Consider the following 22,093-nt stretch of genomic DNA (forward strand, 5'->3'; position numbering starts at 1 on the left):
TATGAGGGCCCCATAAATAGTCTGCAATGTGTATTTGTATGCACAAAACCTCTCCACCTTGTTGCTTTATTGCCAGAGAGACCAACTTGAACAGCTCATATTTTATTGCCTGAGAATGCCTGAAAATGATGCACTGTGGTGTGTGGTGTATATAAACTACATTGGGGTGAAAACACAAGAAAGTGCCCCAATGCTTTAATGAGGCTTCTTATTGGAGTTGGTGGAGGATATTCAATGATACAGAGGAGGAAGACAGACCTTGCAGCATCTGCCATTTTGCCATTTCTCTAACACCACCAAATGTTCCATCCAAATTAATAGATCATTCCATTGCAGCTGCTGCTACTACTACTACTACTACTACTATTACTACACACACCCACCAGTGGAATACAGCAAAATGTAGTGTGCTTTTCAGTTGCTTTTGGAACATGATCTCAAGTTATTTTTGAAAAAATTCAAATTATGCCAGCTTTAGTTTACTACAGAAGGATTCCTTTGATGTAAAAGAGTACATTTAAACTGGGAAGATATAAAGATTTTCAGGAATTAGCTCTTCAAATAAAATATTTAGACAATAAGCTGAGATGTTGATATATGCTAGTTCAAACACTATTTAAAAAGTAAGGTATACTGTATTGTTGAAAAATTAATGGGATAATTACAGAGAATGTGAGAATGCACATAGCTTACAGGATGGGTAATAATAACCCTCAATCAATAATTATCACTCATATGAAGGGTATCGATATATGTTAAGTGGTTGGTTCCCTAACATTTTCAACAATGATAGCTGACAATACTGGCTAGAGATACCTTGAATATGGATTCAGGAATATGCCAACATCAAACTTTGAAGGAGTAGAGAAGGCTGGAAAGGGCGAATCTGTTTGGCAAGTACCCAAATATCAGCCATTTAATTCATTAATTGTTTCAATCCCTTTATGCTGGTTATGACTTTGTCCTTGTCAATATGCGGAAAAAATGATGAATAAGCTCAGCTCCAGGGTTGTTCCTAAACAACAGAATAGCAAAGAGTGCTATACAGAGTTTCCATAGACCTGAATATGCACTGTATTTCTTTTTACCTGAATACGTATGACAAATTCAAGATCCCTCATTCTGTCATTAAAGCAGAACAAAGTATGTTTGTGCTGCTTGTTTGTTTGTATACAAGTGATTATTTACAGGACTGTGAACATAATTTGGCTGCACTGCTGGATGGTTTATAATTCCCTTCTACCTCACATGGTATTTCTCCCCACGATGCAGCCCCCTTACTCCCTATTGTGTTTACTTTTTCTGTTGATAGCATTCATGCTTTATTGGCCTAGTCTAGCTGGACTTTGCAAGATTTTGCTTCTTTTGAGAGTAGATTCATTAGTGTTTGTTAGAAGGCCCTTATCATCTGAGAGCTATGTGATAAACTCATTTCAGAGAGAAAGTATTGTGGATTATTCATGCCATTAAAAACATTTTTTTTTCTTTTCCATTCTGATTAGCAACTGCTGGCATTAACAATAAAGTTTGCCTTTGGAATCCCTATGTTGTTTCTAAACCAGTGGGTGTCCTTTGGGGTCACTCAGCCAGTGTAGTAGCTGTCCAGTTCTTTGTTGAAAGAAAACAACTTTTCAGCTTCTCCCAAGACAAAGTAAGTAACATGCATTTAATTTATTTAGTTCTACGTCCCTAACTGCTACCCAGATTTATCCTGGGTCTTGAATTTCTCTATGATGATGTTTATTTTTAAAATATACTGGCTGGAATAAATGTTGTGGTGCAACAGGTTAAGTTGCCATTTGGAGTATCCATATCCCATATCAGGGTGCCTCATATGGAGTTCTGCCTCTGCTTCTGATCCAGCTTCTTGCTAATGTGCATACTGGGAAGCAGCAGATGATGGCTCAAGAACTAGGGTCCCTAGCACCCACCTGAATGGAGTTCTTGGTTCCTGGCCCAGCCCTGAGTGTCGTGGGTACTGGGAAAGTGAACCAGTGGATGGAAGATCTCTGTCTCTCTCTGTCTCTGTCTCTCTCTCTTTCTCTGTTGTTCTGCCTTTGCAATAAATAAGAATAAATATATAAACTAAAAAATTTACTGGTCATATATTACATCTTTGATAGTTGCTTCAAAATAGTCTTGGACTAATGAACAAAGTATTTTATTAAAAGTTCATTCCATCAGTATATTAAGATATTGAATCCTTACTCTTGAGCTTTCACTATGTCACATATAAATAGTTTCCAAAGTTCTCACTAAGTCATTAAACGAAGCAGAACTGGGGATGAGGAATTGTTGCTCTGGGAAGGTAAAAAATAGGCACAGCCAATTAGCTCTTGTTACTTTGATATTGAAGAAACTTGGAAAATTAGAAATTGAAGATAATCCGAAGAATGTCAGATATACTGACTTTGCAATTTAATATAGAGTTCATTTTCATTTGGTGATATTGCTGGAATATTTTGAATATGGTGGAAAAATATGGCAATATCATACTGGGGCCAGATAGTCCAAGTGGATCCTGACCGCACTACTTATAACTTCTATCCATTTAGGCCAATTTCTTAATCTAGGAATCTTGTCTTTTGTTCCTCTGTAATGCCGGACTTAAAGACCCAGTAAATAAGTGATAGATTTTAAGATTCTTGGTTATGGAGAGAGGGGTGGACAAGAAGCTTGTAAGATTCCAAGACTGTCAGAAAATCTGAATTTTTGTTCTGTACTAATGTGATATGTCCACACACAAGGGATTTCAAACAATTCAATTAAAGGGTAGGTTTATTGGTGCAAAATTTTTTGAAATTCTTGCATACAAGCTGTGTTCAAAATTAATTGGAAAATATATATATTTTAATATATGTATGAATTTCAAAAATTTTTTTGCACCAAAATAAACTTATCTTCTATTTCAGGGGCGAATACATACACACACACAAACACACATATACATTCACATGGAGAGAGTGCTCCTATCCACTGGCTCACTCCATAAATGCTTGCAATGGCTGGGGCTAGGTCAAAACTGGAGCTGGGAACTTGGGAACACAGTCTGGTCTCCCATGTGGGTGGTAAGAACTCAAATACTTAAGCTACCTCTGCTGCCTCCCTGGGTCTGTGTTAGCAGGTAGTTGGAGTCAGGAGCCAGAGCCAGGTATCCAACACAGATACTCTGAGAAGGGATGCAGATATTTTAACTAGTGTCTTCATGGCTCAACGAAATGCCTAACTCTGCACAAACTTTTTGAAATATTCTCATACTTAGCAATGGATTTTCAACTTCTTAGCCATACCCCATCCTATGTTTTCACTTATTTTGCTGTATTACTTACTATAAAAAACTCACTTTCCCCTAAATTTCACAGTCAACTGCCAATTCCTGTTGGTTCTACCATAAAAAATATGCTTGTTGGTACCACCTGTCTATCTCAGCTACCACTGTTCTAATTTAAAATGTCATCTTCTTTGCCTCTCAGTACTGCAAGGTTTCCTAACACCTCCCTACTTTCATACTAATGGAACTCAAAATTGCCCTGTATTAGACTCATTAAGTAATTTACAAAAAATTCTGCCTCCCCTCATGTATGCCCTTGATTTAAACATCAATTGTAACATTCTTAAACTTATTGAAGGCCTCCCCTTTCTACAAGACCCATTTCACTTTCAATTTTTCCTTTCATTTATTTAATGCGGTAGTTGTATCAAACTATTGACTGTTGCTGCCATGCAGTGTCATGGCTTTGCAACATGCTCTTTCTTTATCCTTCAATTTCCTTCTTTTCCATTAATTGGCAGATGCCTACTTATCCTCCAGATTTTAGACTTTTTGGAGTCTCCTGTGCAGGTGGGGGTGTTTGTTTTTTTTAATTTTATGTGTGATCCTGTTGCACATGTGGATTAGATTGTGTGTCATGTTGAACTAAAGTTGATAATTTGCTTTCTTAAGAAGGTTTGACGTTCTCAACTTGTATTCTTGGTATGTGGCAATGATTATTTGTTGACAGTATGAAGTAAAGACACATTATTGTGAGGATACAGTATCAAAGAAACTCAGAATTAAACCTTTTATTATGCCCTAGTTAGATTCATTTGTGTTTTTTGAGATGTGTTAGCACTTTGTTCTAACTTTGGTTATTGAACCTATAATCTGATTTGTGTTCTAGAATATTGAATACATTATATCTTTTACTGAACTTTGATTACATGAAGGCACAGGATATTTGTTGAATTCATTTTTGTTTTTCTCAAGGTGCAGCAGATAAAGAGCATGTCAAAATTTTCATCAAATATGGAATTAAAAGATAAGTTTATTTTGGTGTAAAACCAGTTTGAAATCTGTGCATAAAAGGGAGTCTTAAAAAAAAGTAATGGAAGATGCATATTATGGGAAAACTACTCATTGATAGTGTAACGATCAGCTAAGTGATAGGATTCATGTAGTTAGGATTCAACAGTCTGTGTCTTTGTTAAATTGAGGCATTTGTATATCAGGTTTTCAATAAGTTGCTGTTAAATGAATGAGTGTTTATCAAATGTAAATATGGAACAAATACCAGATATTTTACCACTACAGAATTCTCTGAAAGGTTTTATTACTTTAAAAGAAAGTGAAAAAATATCCTAAGGCTTAGAATTGATTGTGAACAGCTATCACCAATATTAAGACTGCCTGGACCTTTCCAAAAAGCAGTTTTATCCTTTTATTTTTGCATTGGCTTAAGAAAACATTACATTATAATGCAGCTTGTCCTGTTGCCTTTCATGTTAGTCTACATGCGTTTCACTTTGATGGATGCATGATAACTTCAGTTTTTATGTCTCTACAATAAAAAACATGGCCTTCTGCTATACTGTCACAACATTCTTCTGGATATTTTATAGGACTGAAGCTAAGTTAGAGTACAGGGAAAATCACAGAAAATCCTTTTTTTTTTTTTCCCAAAGAGGATTTGACATGTTTTATTCAATGAATTGTTAAATTAGAGGGTTTGCAAAATCAAAGCAATTTAATTCCAAATAATTTACTCCAAAAATAATCTGAGTCTTTAGTTCTTTCTGGGAAGACTGCTCTGTCGCCTCTTTGCAGTGATGATTAATAAGTTTATTCCTATAGAATTTCACAACATATTAAATGATAGTCCAATTGCACTTTGATGTGGACTGCTAAACTGTTTCTCTTAAGGTGGCAATCACTGTTGGCAAGGCCCTGCTGGGAGCCAATAACTTGATCATTTGAAGGAGGTAGCTCCTGAGGAGGAAAAGGATTTTCACAACCTAGAAGAATGTTTTTGTTAAGGTTTTACTTCCAACCAACCAGTCTAATTCAGCTTTGCTTCGATGCTCACTATTCTCTCCTGAGATATTAATCCTGGTATGGCCAGTAGGATTAGATCAGTTTGTATCTGAATCCTTGGTTTGAGGTTTTAATTTTCTCTAGTGCCTGGTTTCCATATAATAGACCTGTGGTTGATAAGGAAAATACAACCTAATATTTGTGACTACATCTCACTTATTTGTCTTCTTTTACTCTCCCTACCAGTCAGCACCCTAACTTCTAGTTATCCATCCAAAAGTAAAGTGTTTTCATTTTGTTTCAACTGCACAAGTAAATGGATTAATGCTTTCTCATAGAAATTACAAATGATGAGGAAGTACAAAAGTAAGCATCCTTCTTGCTTATTTCCCCTTCAAACCAATTTCATTCAAGGAAATAACTATTATTAACATTTGATGTGTATTTTCTTATACCATTTTGTTATACACTTAATCTATTGCATGGATCTGATAATGTTTCATATTAACATGGAGTTTATATACATATATGCTGCTACATATTATTCTGTCTGTACAAACACAGGCTACTTATTGTTAGTTTTTACAAAACATGTTTTTCTGCATCTTGCTTTTGCTTAAACAGTGTCTCTTGGAGATATTTCTATGTGAGTATACATAAACCTGGCTTTTGTTCTTCTTGTTTAGTATTTTGCTACACAGTAATTTATAATATGGATGGTCATGATTTGATTATTCACTCATCTACTGAGTAAGAAATATTATTTCTAATTTTTAGCTTTATTAATCAGGAAACACAGACACACAGCCACATACAAACACACATCTTTAAGATCTTGTGAGTTAATTTCTTTCTATAAGTTCCTAGAAGTGGTGTTATTGGATCAATGGACAGGTACTTCTTAAGGACTTTTATAATTTATGCCTATTTTAATGCAGAAATGTTACACCAATTGTCATACTCATCAGATATATTAAAGTGCCTTTCCTCATACTCCTAACAATGTAGAAACCAAAAATGTGGTTTTTGTTTTTGTAAGTCTGAAAAACAAAAAATTAGGGAGAATTTCTTGTTCCAATGTTTATTAGATACTTATATTTTTAATTTTTAATGTGTTACCTGATATGCCTTTATCTTACTCCTTAAGAACTCGACTGCCATTTTCTTACTGACTTGTAGTAGCATGAGAAGAGTTTGATTATCTTTACTGATCATATATTCTGAAAGTACAATATTTCACCTCTTTCAAGCATATACTTTTTTATCTTTGCTGATTTTTTTTTTTACATTCAAAAGGTTTTCTTTCTTTTTTTACACCTAATGTGTATGGACTGGCAGTGTGGCTTAGTGGGTTAAGGGGCTACCTGCAGTGCCAGCATCCTATATATGTACTGTTTCCAGTCCTGGCTGCTCCACTTCCTTTTTTTTTTTTTTTTTTTTTTAATTTATTTGACAGGTAGAGTTATAGACATTGAGAGAGAGAGACAGAAAGAGAGGTCTTCCTTCTGTTGGTTCACTCTACAGCGCTGCACCGATCTGAAGCCAGGAGCCAGGTGCTTCCTCCTGGTCTCCCATGCGAGTGCAGGGGCCCAAGCACTTGGGCCATCCTCCACTGCCCTCCGGGGCCACAGCAGAGAGCTGGACTGGAAGAGGAGCAACCGGGACTAGAACCCGGTGCCCATATAGGATGTTGGTGCCGCAGGCGGAGGATTAGCCAAGTGAGCCATGGCGCCGACCCCTGGCTGCTCCGCCTTCAGTCCAGCTCCCTACTAATGTGCCTAGGAGAGCAGTGAAGGTGTCCTGAGGGCTTGGGTCCTTGCACCTATTGTGGAAGACCAGAAAAAGCTGCTGCTTCGGCCTGGCCCACCTATGGTTGTCACAGCCATTTGGGAAGTGAACCAGCAAATGGAAGACCTCTCTCTCTCAGGTCTCTCTCTGTCTCTCTCTCTATAAATCTGCCTTTCAAATGAATAAAATAAATCTTAAAAATCCTAATGAGTTATTTGAGGGTTTTAAAAAATTAAAAAAAATAATTTGAAAGGCAGAGAGAGAAATTCCATCCAATGGTTTGCTTGGCAAATACTTATAACAGCTAGGGCTGGGACAGACTAAAGCTGGGAGCCAGAAACTCAACCCAAGGGACTCCACTCAACAAGGGTGGCAGAAACTCCATGATTTACGTCATCATCTGTTGCTTCCCAGGGCCATTAGCCCTGAACAGGACTGGGGTCAGAGACGAGACTCCATTCCAGGCACTCTAGTATGAGATGCGGACATCCCAAGTGGTAGCTTAACTTGCTGTGCCAAAGTGACTGCCCCACATTCAAAAAGCTTTCAATGTTTATGAAAGGTTGTCTAAGAAATGGTTTTCTTTATGACTCTGGACTTTATGTCCAGTTTAGGAATGTCTTCCATACCTTCTATTTATAAAAATATTCTCATTCATTTTCTACTAATACTTTACATATTGTTGAGTTAGTTTGCATCAAACTTTGTAGTTTATGCTTGCAAGTTTTTTTCTTTAACTGAATATTTGAGATTAGTAAGATTAATTTTTACTTCCTTTTTAAAAATGTAAAAATATTTTGATGAACACATAAAAATTGCACATATTTATAGAGTATCCTGAGATGTTTCAATATATGTACATATTGTAATATCCAAGCAGGGTAAACATATCTATATTTTCACACTTAACATTACTGCAGTAAAAATATTAAAAATTTTATCTTCTAGCTTTTTTTAATTTTATGTTTAAAGATTTTACTATTTTGAAAGCCAGAGTTACAGAAAGAGAGAGAAGGAGAGAGAGAGAGAGAGATCTTCTATCTGTTGGCTCACTCTCCAGATGGCCACAATGGTCAGTACCGGGCAAGGCTGAAGCCAGGAGCCAGGAGCTTCATCAGGGATTCCCCACACAAGTGGTAGGGGCGCAGCGCTCGGGCCATCTTCTACTTTTCCCAGGACATTAGCAGGTAGCTGAACTGACAGTGGAGCAGCTGGGTCCTGAATCAGCGCCCAGATGGAATTCTAGCTCTGTAGGCAGTGGTGCTGGCTTAATCTGCTACACCACAATGCCAGCCTCTCCTCTAGTTTATTTTAAAGAGAAATATATAATACATTAATATTACCTGTAGTCATCTTACTGTGCAATAGAACTGCACAACGTCTTTAGTTATTAGAGAGAACATTCACTTTCTCATCTTTCTTTCTTTTTTTTTTTAAGACTTATTTATTTATTTGAAAGTCAGCGTTACACAGAGAGAGGAGAGGCAGAGAGAGAGAGAGAGAGAGAGGTCTTCCATCCGATGGTTCACTCCTCAATTAGCCGCAATGGCCAGAGATGCGCCAATCCGAAGCCAGGAGCCAGGAGCCAGGAGCCAGGAGCCAGGAACCTCTTCTGGGTGTCCCACACAGGTGCAGGGGCCCAAGGTCTTGGGCCATCTTCTACTGCTTTCCCAGGCCATAGCAGAGAGCTGCATTGGAAGTGGAACAGTCAGGTCTCAAACCGGTGCCCACATGGGAAGCCAACGCTTCAGGCCAGGGCGTTAACCCGCTGAGGGTTGGGCCATCCCAAAGTCAGGAGCCAAGAACTCAGTCTAAGTCTAGAACCCAAACCCCAAGTCATCACTGCTGCCTCCAGGCTGTGAATTGGCAGGAAGCTGGAGTCAGTACTGAAGCCAGGTCAGATCCAAGCACTGCAAAATAAGATGCAGACATCTCCCCTGGCAGCTTAAGCTTACGCTGGCACTTCTTATTCCTATCTAACAGTAAGTAGCTGTTAATCAACCTTTCTCTATAACCTTCTCCTGTAAGATTAGTTTTTGAATAACCTATCTGACTGATTTGAAATGATTGCTATCATCTGAATTGCTGTAAATACATAATTTTGTTTCTATATACTTTATTCTTTCCATTAATTTTGTGTATTTTCCCCTACATTAACATACTATTGTTCAACCACAGCAGCTTTATGTACAGTGTTATTTTGATGTCTGTCGGGTAATTCCTATTTAATGGTTTTCTTTTTCAATTTTAACTATCCTCTGGCGCTTTATCCTTTCAAGTAAATTTCAGGATCAATACTCATGTTTCATGAAAACCCTGTTAGTATTTGGATTGGAATTTCATTGAATTTGATGATATTTGACTTCTTCAAAATACTAAGAAAGTACACTTATTTACTCCTTCTTTTTGCTATGTTAAGCAAAATCAATGTATGCATCAATCTTTTTCACATTCTTGTTGGGATTTTGCTCCATATTACAGGAGGATCCTTATCATATGCTTTATTATAAGGGTTATTTTAATTAGGGGTCACTACTTCCTCCACAACTCATACATTGAGTTTGATTTTAACTAAAATTTTTGCTAAAATATTTTTGAACTTTCTGGTAATTTTGTATAGGGTTTTGTTGCTTGTTCATTTTGTGAATTCTGACTTTTATATCTTTAATTTCAAACTTAATTATTTTACATGTTGTCCAATAATTCCAGTGTGTGGTCCTTGATGATCTAAGTTGGATGTTTGTTACTCTGGTGACTCCCCCTCATCTGAATTGTGTCCTTCTGTATCTGGCTGTCTTTTGTTGTTGCCTTGTAACCAATAAGCACTCTGAGGCACTATCTTCCAGGAGAGCTGTGTATGTTGGTGCAGGGTGGAAATGTGGAAACAACTATCTAGGCTATTGCACTCTCCTTCTCACTAGTCCAGCTTAGCAGTCTTGCTTCAGTGCCCATACTTAGCTGCTGGACCAAGACTGAAGCTCCTGGTTATGTGTCTTCATTACTGCCTACTGTTCACTGCCCCATTTTCAGTTTCCTTTTTCTCTGTGAAAGACTGTCCTCAATTCTTCAAGACCTTGCAAGGCTGCAGAAATTATGCTGAAATTATTCAGAGTTGCATGTCTTTGAAGCAAGAAGTTACTGTACAAACATTTATCAATAGCAACTCAATCAGAATTCCCTTGTTCCAGCTGTTTTTGACATTTCCTCAAAAGTTGTTGTTAATATAAATATGAAGTTAAAAAAAACCCTCTAAATCTTTGAATAGGTGAAGTTAGCAGAACTTTTTAAAGACTGGGGGAAGTTCCATTACGATTTTCAATGTTATATGAGTAACAATATTGGCAAGAGAATTAATTGCAATTTAAAAATTCTCCAAATCACCTTACATTCTGGAAAAAAATTGTCTAAAATAAAATGTTTGTATTTGTTAACTTTATTGCCTAATTTGAACTAAGAAATCAATGAAATTTCTGCAAAACCATTCATATTATTATAAGGAATTCAGACTCTTTCAAGGTCAATGATAGAGTACACCAGCAAACACTGACAGAAATCCTTTTTTTAGAGCTCTATGTGTTTTCTCACTTCTGTTCAAAACAAGTGAACTACAAGAGAAGATTATAGTTGTGGTAACAATTTAAAGATGAATAACAGAGGAGTTTAATTTCAGGTTAATATTTTAAGTTGGATTTCAGTCCTAAGGGGGAAAATGATGAAAATCCATCTTTTTTTTTTTTTTTTTTTTTTTTTTTTGACAGAGTTAGTGAGAGAGAGAGACAGACAGGTCTTCCTTTTTCTGTTGGTTCACCCCTAAAGTGGCCGCCACGGCCGGCGCACCACACTGATCTGAAGCTAGGAGCCAGGTGCTTCCTCCTGGTCTCCCAAGCAGGTGCAGGGCCCAAGCACTTGGGCCATCCTCCACTGCCCTCCCGGGCTACAGCAGAGAGCTGGACTGGAAGAGGAGCAACCAGGACAGATCATGCGCCCCAACTGGGACTAGAACCCGGAGTACCGGCGCCGCAAGGCAGAGGATTAGCCTGTTAAGCCACGGCGCTGGCCTGAAAATCCATCTTAGAGGAAGCACTATTACACAACTTTAAGCAAAAATATTAACTGAGATATTCCAAAGTATACTTTAGCTAATATATCATGTCAAATAAAATTATCTTTAAACATTTACTGATGATGCTTTTGTGCATTATTGAAAGGCTTAAATTCTAAGTAAATAGACTTCTTAATACATAAAGGTATGTTCAGGAGAGCCAGTGCCCTCAGTTCCTGTTATTCTGTTATTTGCAGGTAAGCTCTGCAGTGTTTATGAATTACTCCCGGAGGGCTGGATTGTTGCACTGCTGTCCTCAAAAATCCCCTAGCAACACACACACACACACACAGAGTGTCACTCTTTCTCTTTTTTCTTTTATTGTGATTTTATATCTACTTCTACAGAATTTCAGGAGTTATTAAATGCTTGAGGAAATCAAACAAATCTTTCAATAGGGTCACTGGAATCTTTTCTGTTCTCCCTCACCTTTACGTCATTATTAGGGAATTATGAATCTTTTTGTTTCCTAACTACTTTAAATTAATCTTTACGTGTTGCCATTATGCTGACTTGGCTTTTAAAAGTGTACTGACAACAGGCCAGTGCCATGGCTCCCTTGGCTAATCCTCTGCCTGTGGTGCCGGCACCCCGGGTTCTAGTCCCGGTTGGGGTGCCAGATTCTGTCCCGGTTGCTCCTCTTCCAGACCAGCTCTCCTCCGTGGCCTGGGAAGGCAGTGGAGGATGGCCCAGGTGCTTGGGTCCCTGCACCCGCATGGGAGACTGGGAGGAAGCACCCAGCTCCTGGCTTTGGGTTGGCGCAGCGCGGGTCGTAGCGGCCATTAGGGGAGTGAACCAATGGAAGGAAGACCTTTCTCTCTGTCTCTCTCTCACTGTCTATAACTCTACCCGTCAAATAAAAAAAAAAAGTGTACGACAACAGACACTCTATCCATTCAAACAGGTATGGATGTACCTGCCTAGCCATGAAGTTACCCATTTATAGATATAAGATATGTAGTATGAAAGGGAATATTCATTTACTTGTTGCAATTTTATTATTTTTATTTATTATTATTATTATTTATTTTATTTTTTTATTATTTAATTTATTTGTGCATGGTAGTGATATTGTCAATCTTGGAGGAATCTTCAACAAAGCTAGACAAAAACATGATGGTCTACATTTCTTTAACTCAATTCTCACAATACACCTTTTAAAATTTGTTTGAATTGTTGTTATTATGGAATATTTAGATAATGGAGATTGAGCAATTTCCCTGCATTTAGATAGAATTGACAGAATTTCAGAGCTGGCATGGCTGCTTCAGCCAGAGTAAATAAATAGAGATGAAAAATTGCATACCTAAGCCGACAAACCTGAGTGGTGCTGAAACTGGGAGATGGGTATTTGGAGGGTCAGTCCACTTGTCTCTGGCTCCAGTACATAGGCATGATAAGTATTTGCTTATCATGCTGCATTATGAAAAGGTTAGCTATTGAAAAAAAGATGATTGTACAGAAAAATGTCATCACTATTAGATAAAAAGCCAAGTTTCACCTTAAAAATAAAAAACTTCGGCACTAATAAAAAAAAGAAGATGAAATAGAGCCCTCAAATCTATGCTTTTAAAGGCTTAGTAAATCTGACTTTGGTTAGAGATCATGAATTCTCAGCCACCATGATGTAAATAGATACAGCACAGTGTAGATGAAATTTTGTGGAAAATATATGGAAGAGTTTCAAAATTATTTCACACCAAAATAAACTTATCTTTTAATACTATTTTACATGAACTTTTTGAAGTACCCGCATAAAAGTAAAAAAAAATCTGAGTGTTCAATTGTAACTTTAAAACGTGAGAGTTTGTCCCTCCAGTTTTTCTAGTAAGAATAATGGAAATACTTCCAAGATGTGTGGAATGAAAATTGATACTAAATATATTCCTTCACGAACTGTGGCCTAATTCTATTCCAGAAATGAACTAGATTATAAAAGAAGGGGAGAACCCACAATTTTCACTTAATAACTTGATAATTAAGTGACATTTTTTCAAAGAACTTGTTTAATGAAGCAATGTAAAATCTTTTTATGATTTAAAGGAAGTAGACTTATTAGGAAAGATGAGAAATAAGGTTATCTGGTTTAAAGCCAGGCCATATGATATTATTAAGTAAGCTGCGAAAAAGATTTCTTATTCAGGAAGATTAGCATTGACCTTAAAACTAAATAGAGCAGTTAAGATTTAATACAAAGGAAATTCCTGGGAATATTTTTTTAAAATACTAGTGTCTGGGTCTCATCCTTAGAAATTCTGATTTAATTGGCTTGGGAAAAGGACTGGTGATTTCTAAAGCACCATAAGTGCTTCTAATGTTGAGTTTAAGAACCACTGGGATATAATATGTAGTGTAGGGAAGATTGAAAAATCAATGGGAGATCACATTCTACCACAAATTTTCTTGGAGCATCTTGGAAAACTGCTTTATGCCTTAACGGCAGTATATTGATGATGTTGCTTGATTTTCAGCAGAGAAAAATTAAAGAATTAAAGATAGAAGGTAGACTTAGTTGGGTTATTATCTGAGAGAGTTTAGGGTCCCCTAAGGAAGTAAAACAATAAAAATTAATTTAAGAAAATTTAATGAATACACATAATCTAATAAAAATATGTCTAGATTTAGTTGCTAATATCAAGAATTAACCTGTTGTGGACTAAAGAGATTATAGCTCATCTATTTTTAATTTTTCATTCAATTTATGTGACTAAATGTCAATGGAATATTCAAGCCATTATAAATTAGTTGAAGACAATAGAAAATTATTTGGGGGAAATTATAGTCCATGAATACTATGAGTTATTGTTCTTTATCTCAATGAAGACATGACAATGAGTGTCATATGAATGTATGAGAAGGATCTGGATAAAGTTAATCTTATGGCTGTAACATTCCATAATAATAGCTTATCCATTCTATTTATATTTAGAACACATTGAAATGATTAATGATTAATGATTAAGAACCAGAATGAGTTCTCTAATATTTCTTGCCAACAAAGCCAAATTTTCCTTACAAATACATGTTTTTGAGGTTAGAGCACTGGTGATGCTGTTTATCTGGTAGAGACTGGCAGGTCCATTCACGTTTGTTGCAAGGGTTGGTAGATGAGGAAGTCACCTATAGATCAAGCATAATTATTCCCACAAAATGTTTGAAAAAGTCCTACAAAAAAATCTCATTGTAGATTGGATGAGTAACCACGTAGGAAAGAAGCAGATTTTTTTGGTGGTGTTATATTCTTGCACCTATCCTATCTAACTTTTTAATCAATGAACTGGATAAGACACCATTCTTAAATGAGTCACAATCTTTAATAAATTCAAAAAAATATTTATTGAACGTACACTATAACCTATGGTATTCATGGGCAAAATAGGGAGGAATTGCTAATATAATGGAACTAGGATTAAAGCTGGTATTGTCACATTGAAACCACAGATGACAGCCAGAAACACTTCTAATTTTAACTTGAGGAATCAATTGTTTGAAGGCAAGATGATAGGTTTGACTTGATTGTGAAAATAATAGCTAGAGTTTCGCTCAGTCAGGACCTAAAGGTAAACAAAAAGTAGGATGGAATGGCTTAGTCAGCTAATGCAAGAATAGGCTGCTTTAAAGAAGTCTGAGCACTTGCAATGGTTAGAACCCAGATGAAATATTGACTCAGTTTGGTGCCTTGCTTAAGACAAATCTTTGGAGGGCCCTAGGGTGCTCAGAGGTAGTGTTTTAAGTTACTAGTAAAAATTATTTGTAATTATATTATTTGTTTAGGTTGGAAGAATGGAAAAAAAAGGTAGAAAAGGAAAATAAGAAATTCCTCTTTTTTCAGAGGAGACTCATTTTATGTATAGATAATTAATATATGCAGTGCACACACAATGATATTGTAATGTAGAGAAGCAGATTCTGTGACAAGTTGAAGACTTAAGAAAGGCTGTATCCAAGGAGTGTGGCTTAAGGCAGAATTATATGGGTTGGGATAAAAGCCTTTTTGTGCTATTTGATATTATGCAGTGGGCTTACTCTACTGTGGTTTTCAAAAGCTAGCAAGTTCTGGATGGCTATCAATCCCTGGAGAGGAAATGGAAATAGTTTGAGTGAGAGAATTGAGAGGCTGCCATGGTGGTTGGAATGGAATCTGAAACTGATTCGAAAGTGAAAGAACTGGGATCACCAAGCTGGAAAGGAGGCATAAGAGGAGGCTTGTAAACATAGAAAACAGGGAAGCATAGACTCAAAAGCTAGAAGGGGGTGTCTTCGACTGAACATATTTAGTAATTATGTAGGAATTGCTATTCTGTTTTCCCAGGCCATTTTGATATGTAAGTGAAGGATGTGTGTATATATGTATGTGTGTATATGTATGGGTATAACTTTTTAATACTTACATGATGAAAAATACAGTAAAATAAATTTCATAAGAAAGATAATTCATATGTATACACATACATATACACACATACATAGCAAATAAGTTATATGTAATATTGTGTAGATATATATGAGAGGGTCCTAAAAAAGTTATAAAATAACTATGAATGAACTTTAGAATATTTGGGCACCAAAATAAGTTTATCTTTCCATCCCAATTTTCTATGAGTTTTTTGGAGATCTCTTCTATATCTTTCTCCTAAAAGAGTAAGTGGCTTAAAATAGATCAGGCATTATGAAGTTGCCTGCCTTGTGTTGTGATAAGCATTCATTAACCATTTTTATGGATAAGTAAGAAATAATTCTCATATTGGATAATATAGACTACTTTGTTGAAAGAAACTTTTTAATACTTATATGATGAAAAATACAGTAAAGTAAATTTTATAAGAAAGAGAATTCAATGAACACTTACAATACACCAGTCATCATGCTACATGCTTGGTGTGGGCTCTCATTTGATGCTCAAAGCATTGGTTCAAAGAGGCACTGCATTAAAACTGAAGAAGAGAAGTCATCTGACGAGGGAAGCACAAAGATGAGATTAGAAACCAGACATTTGATCCTAGAGCTTTTCTGCTAAGTCCTCTTGGAGGCTTCATTCACTGCCTTCGTTTTGACTTTCCCTTACCAGCCTGTGTTAATTCTGGACCACTACTGAGAGTGATACAGCAGTGCAATATACTGATACTTTCACCTGAAAAGCTACTTTTTCTGTTTTCTTCCCAGGTCATTAAGTGTTACTCACCCACACTGGAATGAAGGAAGCTCTGAGGAAATGGAATAGGAAAAGATTATTTAATGTCTGTTGAATATAGAGCAGCATTTCTCTTGAGCAAGGATTCAGTGTTTGCCCTCCACTACCCATTGATAAATGCATATCATTTATGTGCCTTGATTTTGTTTGAGCAAGAATCTAACACTTGTGTGTTTGAACATGATTTGCGTTTGTTTAATGCCACTTCTATTTCACCAAAAGCGCACACACACACACACACACGCACATATCCAAGGGTTCATCAAAAAGTTCATGAAAAACACACCTATGTTTCAATTCCATTTTCCATAAGCAGTTCTGAAAAATTTTATATTTTTGTTTATTTGAAATATGGCCACAAAGAGAAAGAGAGAAAGAGAGAGAGAGAGAGAGAGAGAAACTCTTCTCTGTTGATTTACTTCCTAATTTCCATCAACAACCCAGGCTAGGCCAAGACAAATCTCCAGACTTCCTATGTGGGTAGGAGAGACCCAAGTATTTGAACCCTCACCTCTCACCTCCCGGAGTGCACATTAGCAGGATGTGGAAATTGGAAGCAGAGATGGGGATTTGAACCCAGGCACTCTGATATGCTCTCTGATGTGCAATGTGGGCATCCCAAGAGCCATCTTAACCATCGCAGCAAACTCCTGCCCTTTCTATGAACTTTTTGAAGCCTCTGTGTGTGTGTGTGTGTGTAGGTTTGTGTGAGTATATGTGTACAAAGAGAGTTAAAAAGAGAGAGAATTGTGTTAGTTTTCTATTGACAGTGTCACAAATCACCACAAACTTAGAGATTTGAAGCAGCACTAATTTGCAGTGATTTGTGTTCTGTACATCAAAATTCCGGCATGATTTTCATTTGGTCAGGTCAAGGTGCTGGCACGGCTGTGTTTGTTTCAGGAGGCTCTGGAGGAAAGTCCATGTCCTTGCCCTCGCCAGCCTCCTGCGATCAGGCCCCCTTTCTCCATCTTCCATGCCAGTAACACCAGGAAGAATCTTCACATTGCATCACTCTAAATCTGATTTTGCTTTTGACTTCTTTCTTCTATATTTAGAGACCCTTGTGATTGCAATGAACTCAAACAAATAATCAAAGATAATTCTGCATCTTAAAGTTATTAATTTTACCCCATTTGCAAACTCTTTGTTGCCCTATAAGATGACATATTCATAAATTCTGGGGGTTTGGACATGGGAATGTTTGGGAGACCATTATTCTATCCACTAAAAGCACATTCTAATAGCCAGGCCCTTTTCCAAGGGCTGAGATAAACCACAATCCCTCCCTTTAGAGAAACTTACAATTTAGAAGGAGTTTAAACAGGTAACTGAATACAAAATAATGTGTGCTGTGACAGCAATGCAACCAATTATAGTACTGTGAAGGAAACAATTGTCTACCTACGGTTGAGGATGAAGTAGAAACAATTGGCAAAAAAAGAAATCAGAATTATCTTTGACACATTTATATGATTTTATCACTTTTCATCCAGGTTTTGAGACTCTGGGATATTCAACTTCAGCTGTCCATCCAGAGAATAGCCTGTTCATTCCCCAAAAGTCAGGACTTCAGATGCCTCTTTCACTTTGATGAAGCCCGTGGACGACTTTTCATCTCATTTAATAACCAGCTAGCATTGTTGGCAATGAAGAGTGAGGCCAGCAAGAGGGTGAAAAGCCATGAGAAAGCAGTCACTTGTGTTCTTTACAATTCCCTCCTGAGACAGGTAATGATGCTTTCTTTCCTCTCGCCTAACACACCCGTGAGTCCGGAGGCTCATTTCCTTAATTCAGTCTAAGGTAACACTGAAGACAAATCTGTCAAAAAACAAATATGGGAAGAAGTGATTTAATAATCATGTGCTTTTCTGCAGTAATGTGTGTTCCGGTAGATTTGAGGATGATTTCATTTGCAACCAGTGGTCACAGCAGCACTGATAGAGTTATAAGGAATGACAACCTTGCAGCTAAAACAAACACAACATGTAATGTAATTGAACTTATTATCTTTGTTACCTGCTAGTTTGGATCCTGAGCCAAACGCAGGTGAAGCTAGTTGTAAAATTCCCTTTATGAACGCCCTCCTCCCGTATCCCTGTGGAAAGTTCTGAAATATGCATGAAACGTAATTAGCAGAGATCCATTTTGCCAGCATATTTTACACCAGTGGTTCACAGTGGCAGCCTGGAATGTATTCATAATAAAATGATTCAGTTAAATGGGATGCCACTTGGTATGCAGCGTGAGTGGTGTTTGTCTCCCCACCACTTTAATGACGCTCTGCAGCCTTTGCTTAGGGGAGCACTACCTGCATCTCAATGAAAGAAGTGCGGCTCCCTGGTGCAGAGGGGCCACATGAACAACAGCTCGTCGTGGAGGGCAGGGAGGTCCGGCCGGGGCAGCTTGGGGCTCTCGTGGAGGGAGCGGACCCCATTGGAGGTTGGCCCCCTCGTGATGATCACCTCCAGCCTGATGGGAACCGCACAGTAGGAGCTGAACAGAAAGCAAGTCTTCAGCTGGCGGCCAATTAAACAATCACTCGAGCCCATTCTTTCTCTTCCCTTGTGCAGAAGCGCTTGCATTCGTGCAGAAATGAGTGGTTCAGATTTTGTGCAAGGGGTGGAACGCCCTTTGTTGATAATGAGCAGTGTGTCATGTCACCACTTCAAACACTCTGCTTTCTGGTTATTCTCGGAGATAAAATCCTTTACAAAGCAATCCGTTTTTGAATTCCATCTGCGGAGAAACATTCCTCCGCAAATGTTTTGCTGAACTTTATGAAGGCAACCAGTTAATTCGGCTCCCTAGTGGCCAGGGAGAAATGTATTTGTTTCTAAGAGAACATTCTGCTAATTGAGATCTGCAAAGCTAAAGCACCAGGTTTGTGTGTGGATGTTAAGAGTCTCTGTTGCCTGACCATAAAATGAACAATATTCCAGGAGGAGTTCAGGAAATGGGATGCAAAGATCTGGAATCTTCCATTTGGGACATGAAGATAAAGGCAAGGTAACACAAATATATGCAAGTCCTGAGCAACAATAGAATATGTACTCATGGTGTATGATGTAGAAAAAAGCCCTGAACAATTGAGTTTGGGAGTCACAGCCTTACTTCTTGCTGTTAGTAGAATAAATAATCAAAGCCTCAATGTGCATGTGAAGCACATAGAGCTTGTATCACACACTTCAATGTTTCCTGGTAGCTATGAAGCAATAGTTTTTAACATTATGCTATGTTCACAATTCTAATGAGAATGTATTACAGAAAAGTACAAAGAAAGTAGTATTCCCTATAGTCCCATCAACCAATGATAACTTACTATTTTAGAGTAATTAGATGAAGCAAATGGCACAGTTTTGAACAAATATCAGATGCTGAGAATGAAGAATAAAAGATTAAGAAACTATTATTTCCTCCCACCCCCCAGCAGCTCAAGGAGGTTCAGCTTTGCACAGGTAGGTCCAGGCCTACCTCCATGGATCTTTACTGGCCAAGTGCTCATGACTAGATTGTGGAACAAAAGAAAGGGAGGCAGACCCATTTCTGTTTCACAAGGAAACAATGGGATGTGGTAAACTGAAGTAGAAGCCAAAGCAAAGGGCTCTCTATGAAAAGTCACCAATTTCACCTGGGGCTGGGTGACTTTCATTCTGCAGAAACTGGAATGCCATCGTGGGAATCTTTACAAGGAGAAGGAAGCATTCCAGGCAGAAGGTGCAACACAGCATATGCCAACAGATCTGAGTGTATTCACAGGGAGAGGGTTGATTTTGGTGTGGTTAGTCCTTAGCAAGCACTATGAGAGTTAAGGCCAGAAATGCAGTTTGTGAAGGTCATCACTGAATGTACTATGGTCTGTTCTTGGAAAAACACAGCATAGATGTGCAGTTAAAGCTACAGTTTTCACACAATGATTTTGGACCCTAGAGGACCCAGATCCTCTCAGGGAATCAAGTCAAGACCACTTCTCATCATGGTATCAATTTATTGTTTGCTTTTTAAACTCTTGTTCCCTCATGAGTGTTTGTGGAGTTTCCTAGAGGTTACATGATGTGTGTTGATGACTTCATTCCTCTCACCACTAAGGGACGTGTGTTCTTATATTTGTATCTTCTAACAATTTCTCAGTTTGTATTTCTGATATGGTAAACAGATGTATACATATAAACTTTTGTGTATGATTCTCTCCATGTTTATATTCCACATAGATGAAACTATTTGGATTCTTCAATAATTTTTAAGACTGTGAAGAGGTCCAAAATCCAAAGGTTTTGAGAACTGGGTTCTAAAAACATGTGCACCTGTGGGGTATAGTGATAATAATGGGAACAGCACGTGCCTATCCTGTGTTGCTTTGCAAGGGCTGCCTCCTGGAGGCCATCCTCTTGTCGTGCATGTGACAGCTCTGGATGCTCCTCTTACTTTCCTGCTTCTCTTAATGTTGCTGTTGTATACACTATGTATGTCTGTATATATTGATTGATTGATTTGAGAGGTAGAGAGACAGTTGGTGGAGGCAGAGAGAGAGAGAGAGAGTGAGAGAGAGAGAGAGAGAGTGCTAGAGTGGGAGAGGGAGAGGGAGAGGAAGAGGGAGAGAGAAATTTCTCATCCATTATTCCACTTGTTTTCCTCAAATGTTCACAATGACTGGGACAGGGCCAGGCTCAAGCTGGGAGCTGGGAATTCAGTCCAGATCTCCTAAATGGATGCCAGGAACCCAATTACTTGAGCTGTCACCTGCTACCTTTCAAGTTATACATTAGCAGGAACTGGAGTTAGGAACCAGAGCCAGGACTTGAACTCAGACAATTCGCAGTCCGCTATGGGATGGAGGCATCCTAACCAGCATCTTAACCACAAGGCCGGATACCCACCCCAACACCTGTTTTTTTTTTTTTTAATTGACTTTTTAGGATTCCTTAAATTTGGCTTTAACCATATGCCATGTGATAGCAAATCTTAGAAAGACTTAGAAAGGGGAGTACCCTGAATTGTGGTTTTTCTCTCACGTTGCTCCTCTCAGGAATGTCACTTTAGGTGAGAAGATTGCTTATTCCTCTCCTTCTCTTCTTAGTCATGGAAACAGCTGGGTTGAAGAGACATAAACACACACACACGCAGAAAGACACTGATGTCCCATGTACTTGTTCAGTCCCCAAATGTTCACAATGAGGACGACTTTATCTCTTTCGCCCAGCTTTGCAAAGCTCAGCTCCCCATAGTGTCCAGGGATATCTCCAGCTACACTTAACCTCTCACCTTTCTGAGCACTGCTCACATTTCTAGTCCCCCCCCCCCCCCCCCGCCCCAGTTAAACATTTAACTAAACTTGTATTTCTCTTTCCTATGAGTTTGCTGTCCGGAAAAGAGTCCTGCCTTTCTTTCTTTTCTTTTTTTTTTTTCTATCACTGTTATGAGCACAAATTGGATGCTCAACTGCTAGATTTTTTTTTTTTTTTTGACAGGCAGAGTGGACAGTGAGAGAGAGAGACAGAGAGAAAGGTTTCCCTTTGCCGTTGGTTCACCCTCCAATGGCCGCCGCGGCCAGCGCTCTGCAGCCGGCACACTGCGCTGATCCGATGACAGGAGCCAGGTGTTTATCCTGGTCTCCCATGGGGTGCAGGGCCCAAGCACTTGGGCCATCCTCCACTGCACTCCCGGGCCACAGCAGAGAGCTGGCCTGGAAGAGGGGCAACCGGGACAGAATCCGGCGCCCCGA

General features: G+C 38.2%; 1 protein-coding gene across 1 annotated transcript in view; it reads left to right on the top strand.

Moving 5' to 3' along the window:
• The window catches only part of WDR49 (WD repeat domain 49), a 153,062-nt gene that overhangs the window by 46,366 nt on the left and 84,603 nt on the right, over nt 1-22,093 (top strand). The window contains exons 6-7 of the mRNA XM_062181624.1: nt 1,503-1,651; nt 17,868-18,101. Coding sequence (XP_062037608.1) covers nt 1,503-1,651; nt 17,868-18,101 — 383 coding nt within the window. The remainder of the gene's footprint in view (nt 1-1,502; nt 1,652-17,867; nt 18,102-22,093) is intronic.

The sequence above is a fragment of the Lepus europaeus genome, chromosome 2, assembly GCF_033115175.1.
Source record: "Lepus europaeus isolate LE1 chromosome 2, mLepTim1.pri, whole genome shotgun sequence".
Taxonomy (NCBI): Eukaryota; Metazoa; Chordata; class Mammalia; order Lagomorpha; family Leporidae; genus Lepus; species Lepus europaeus.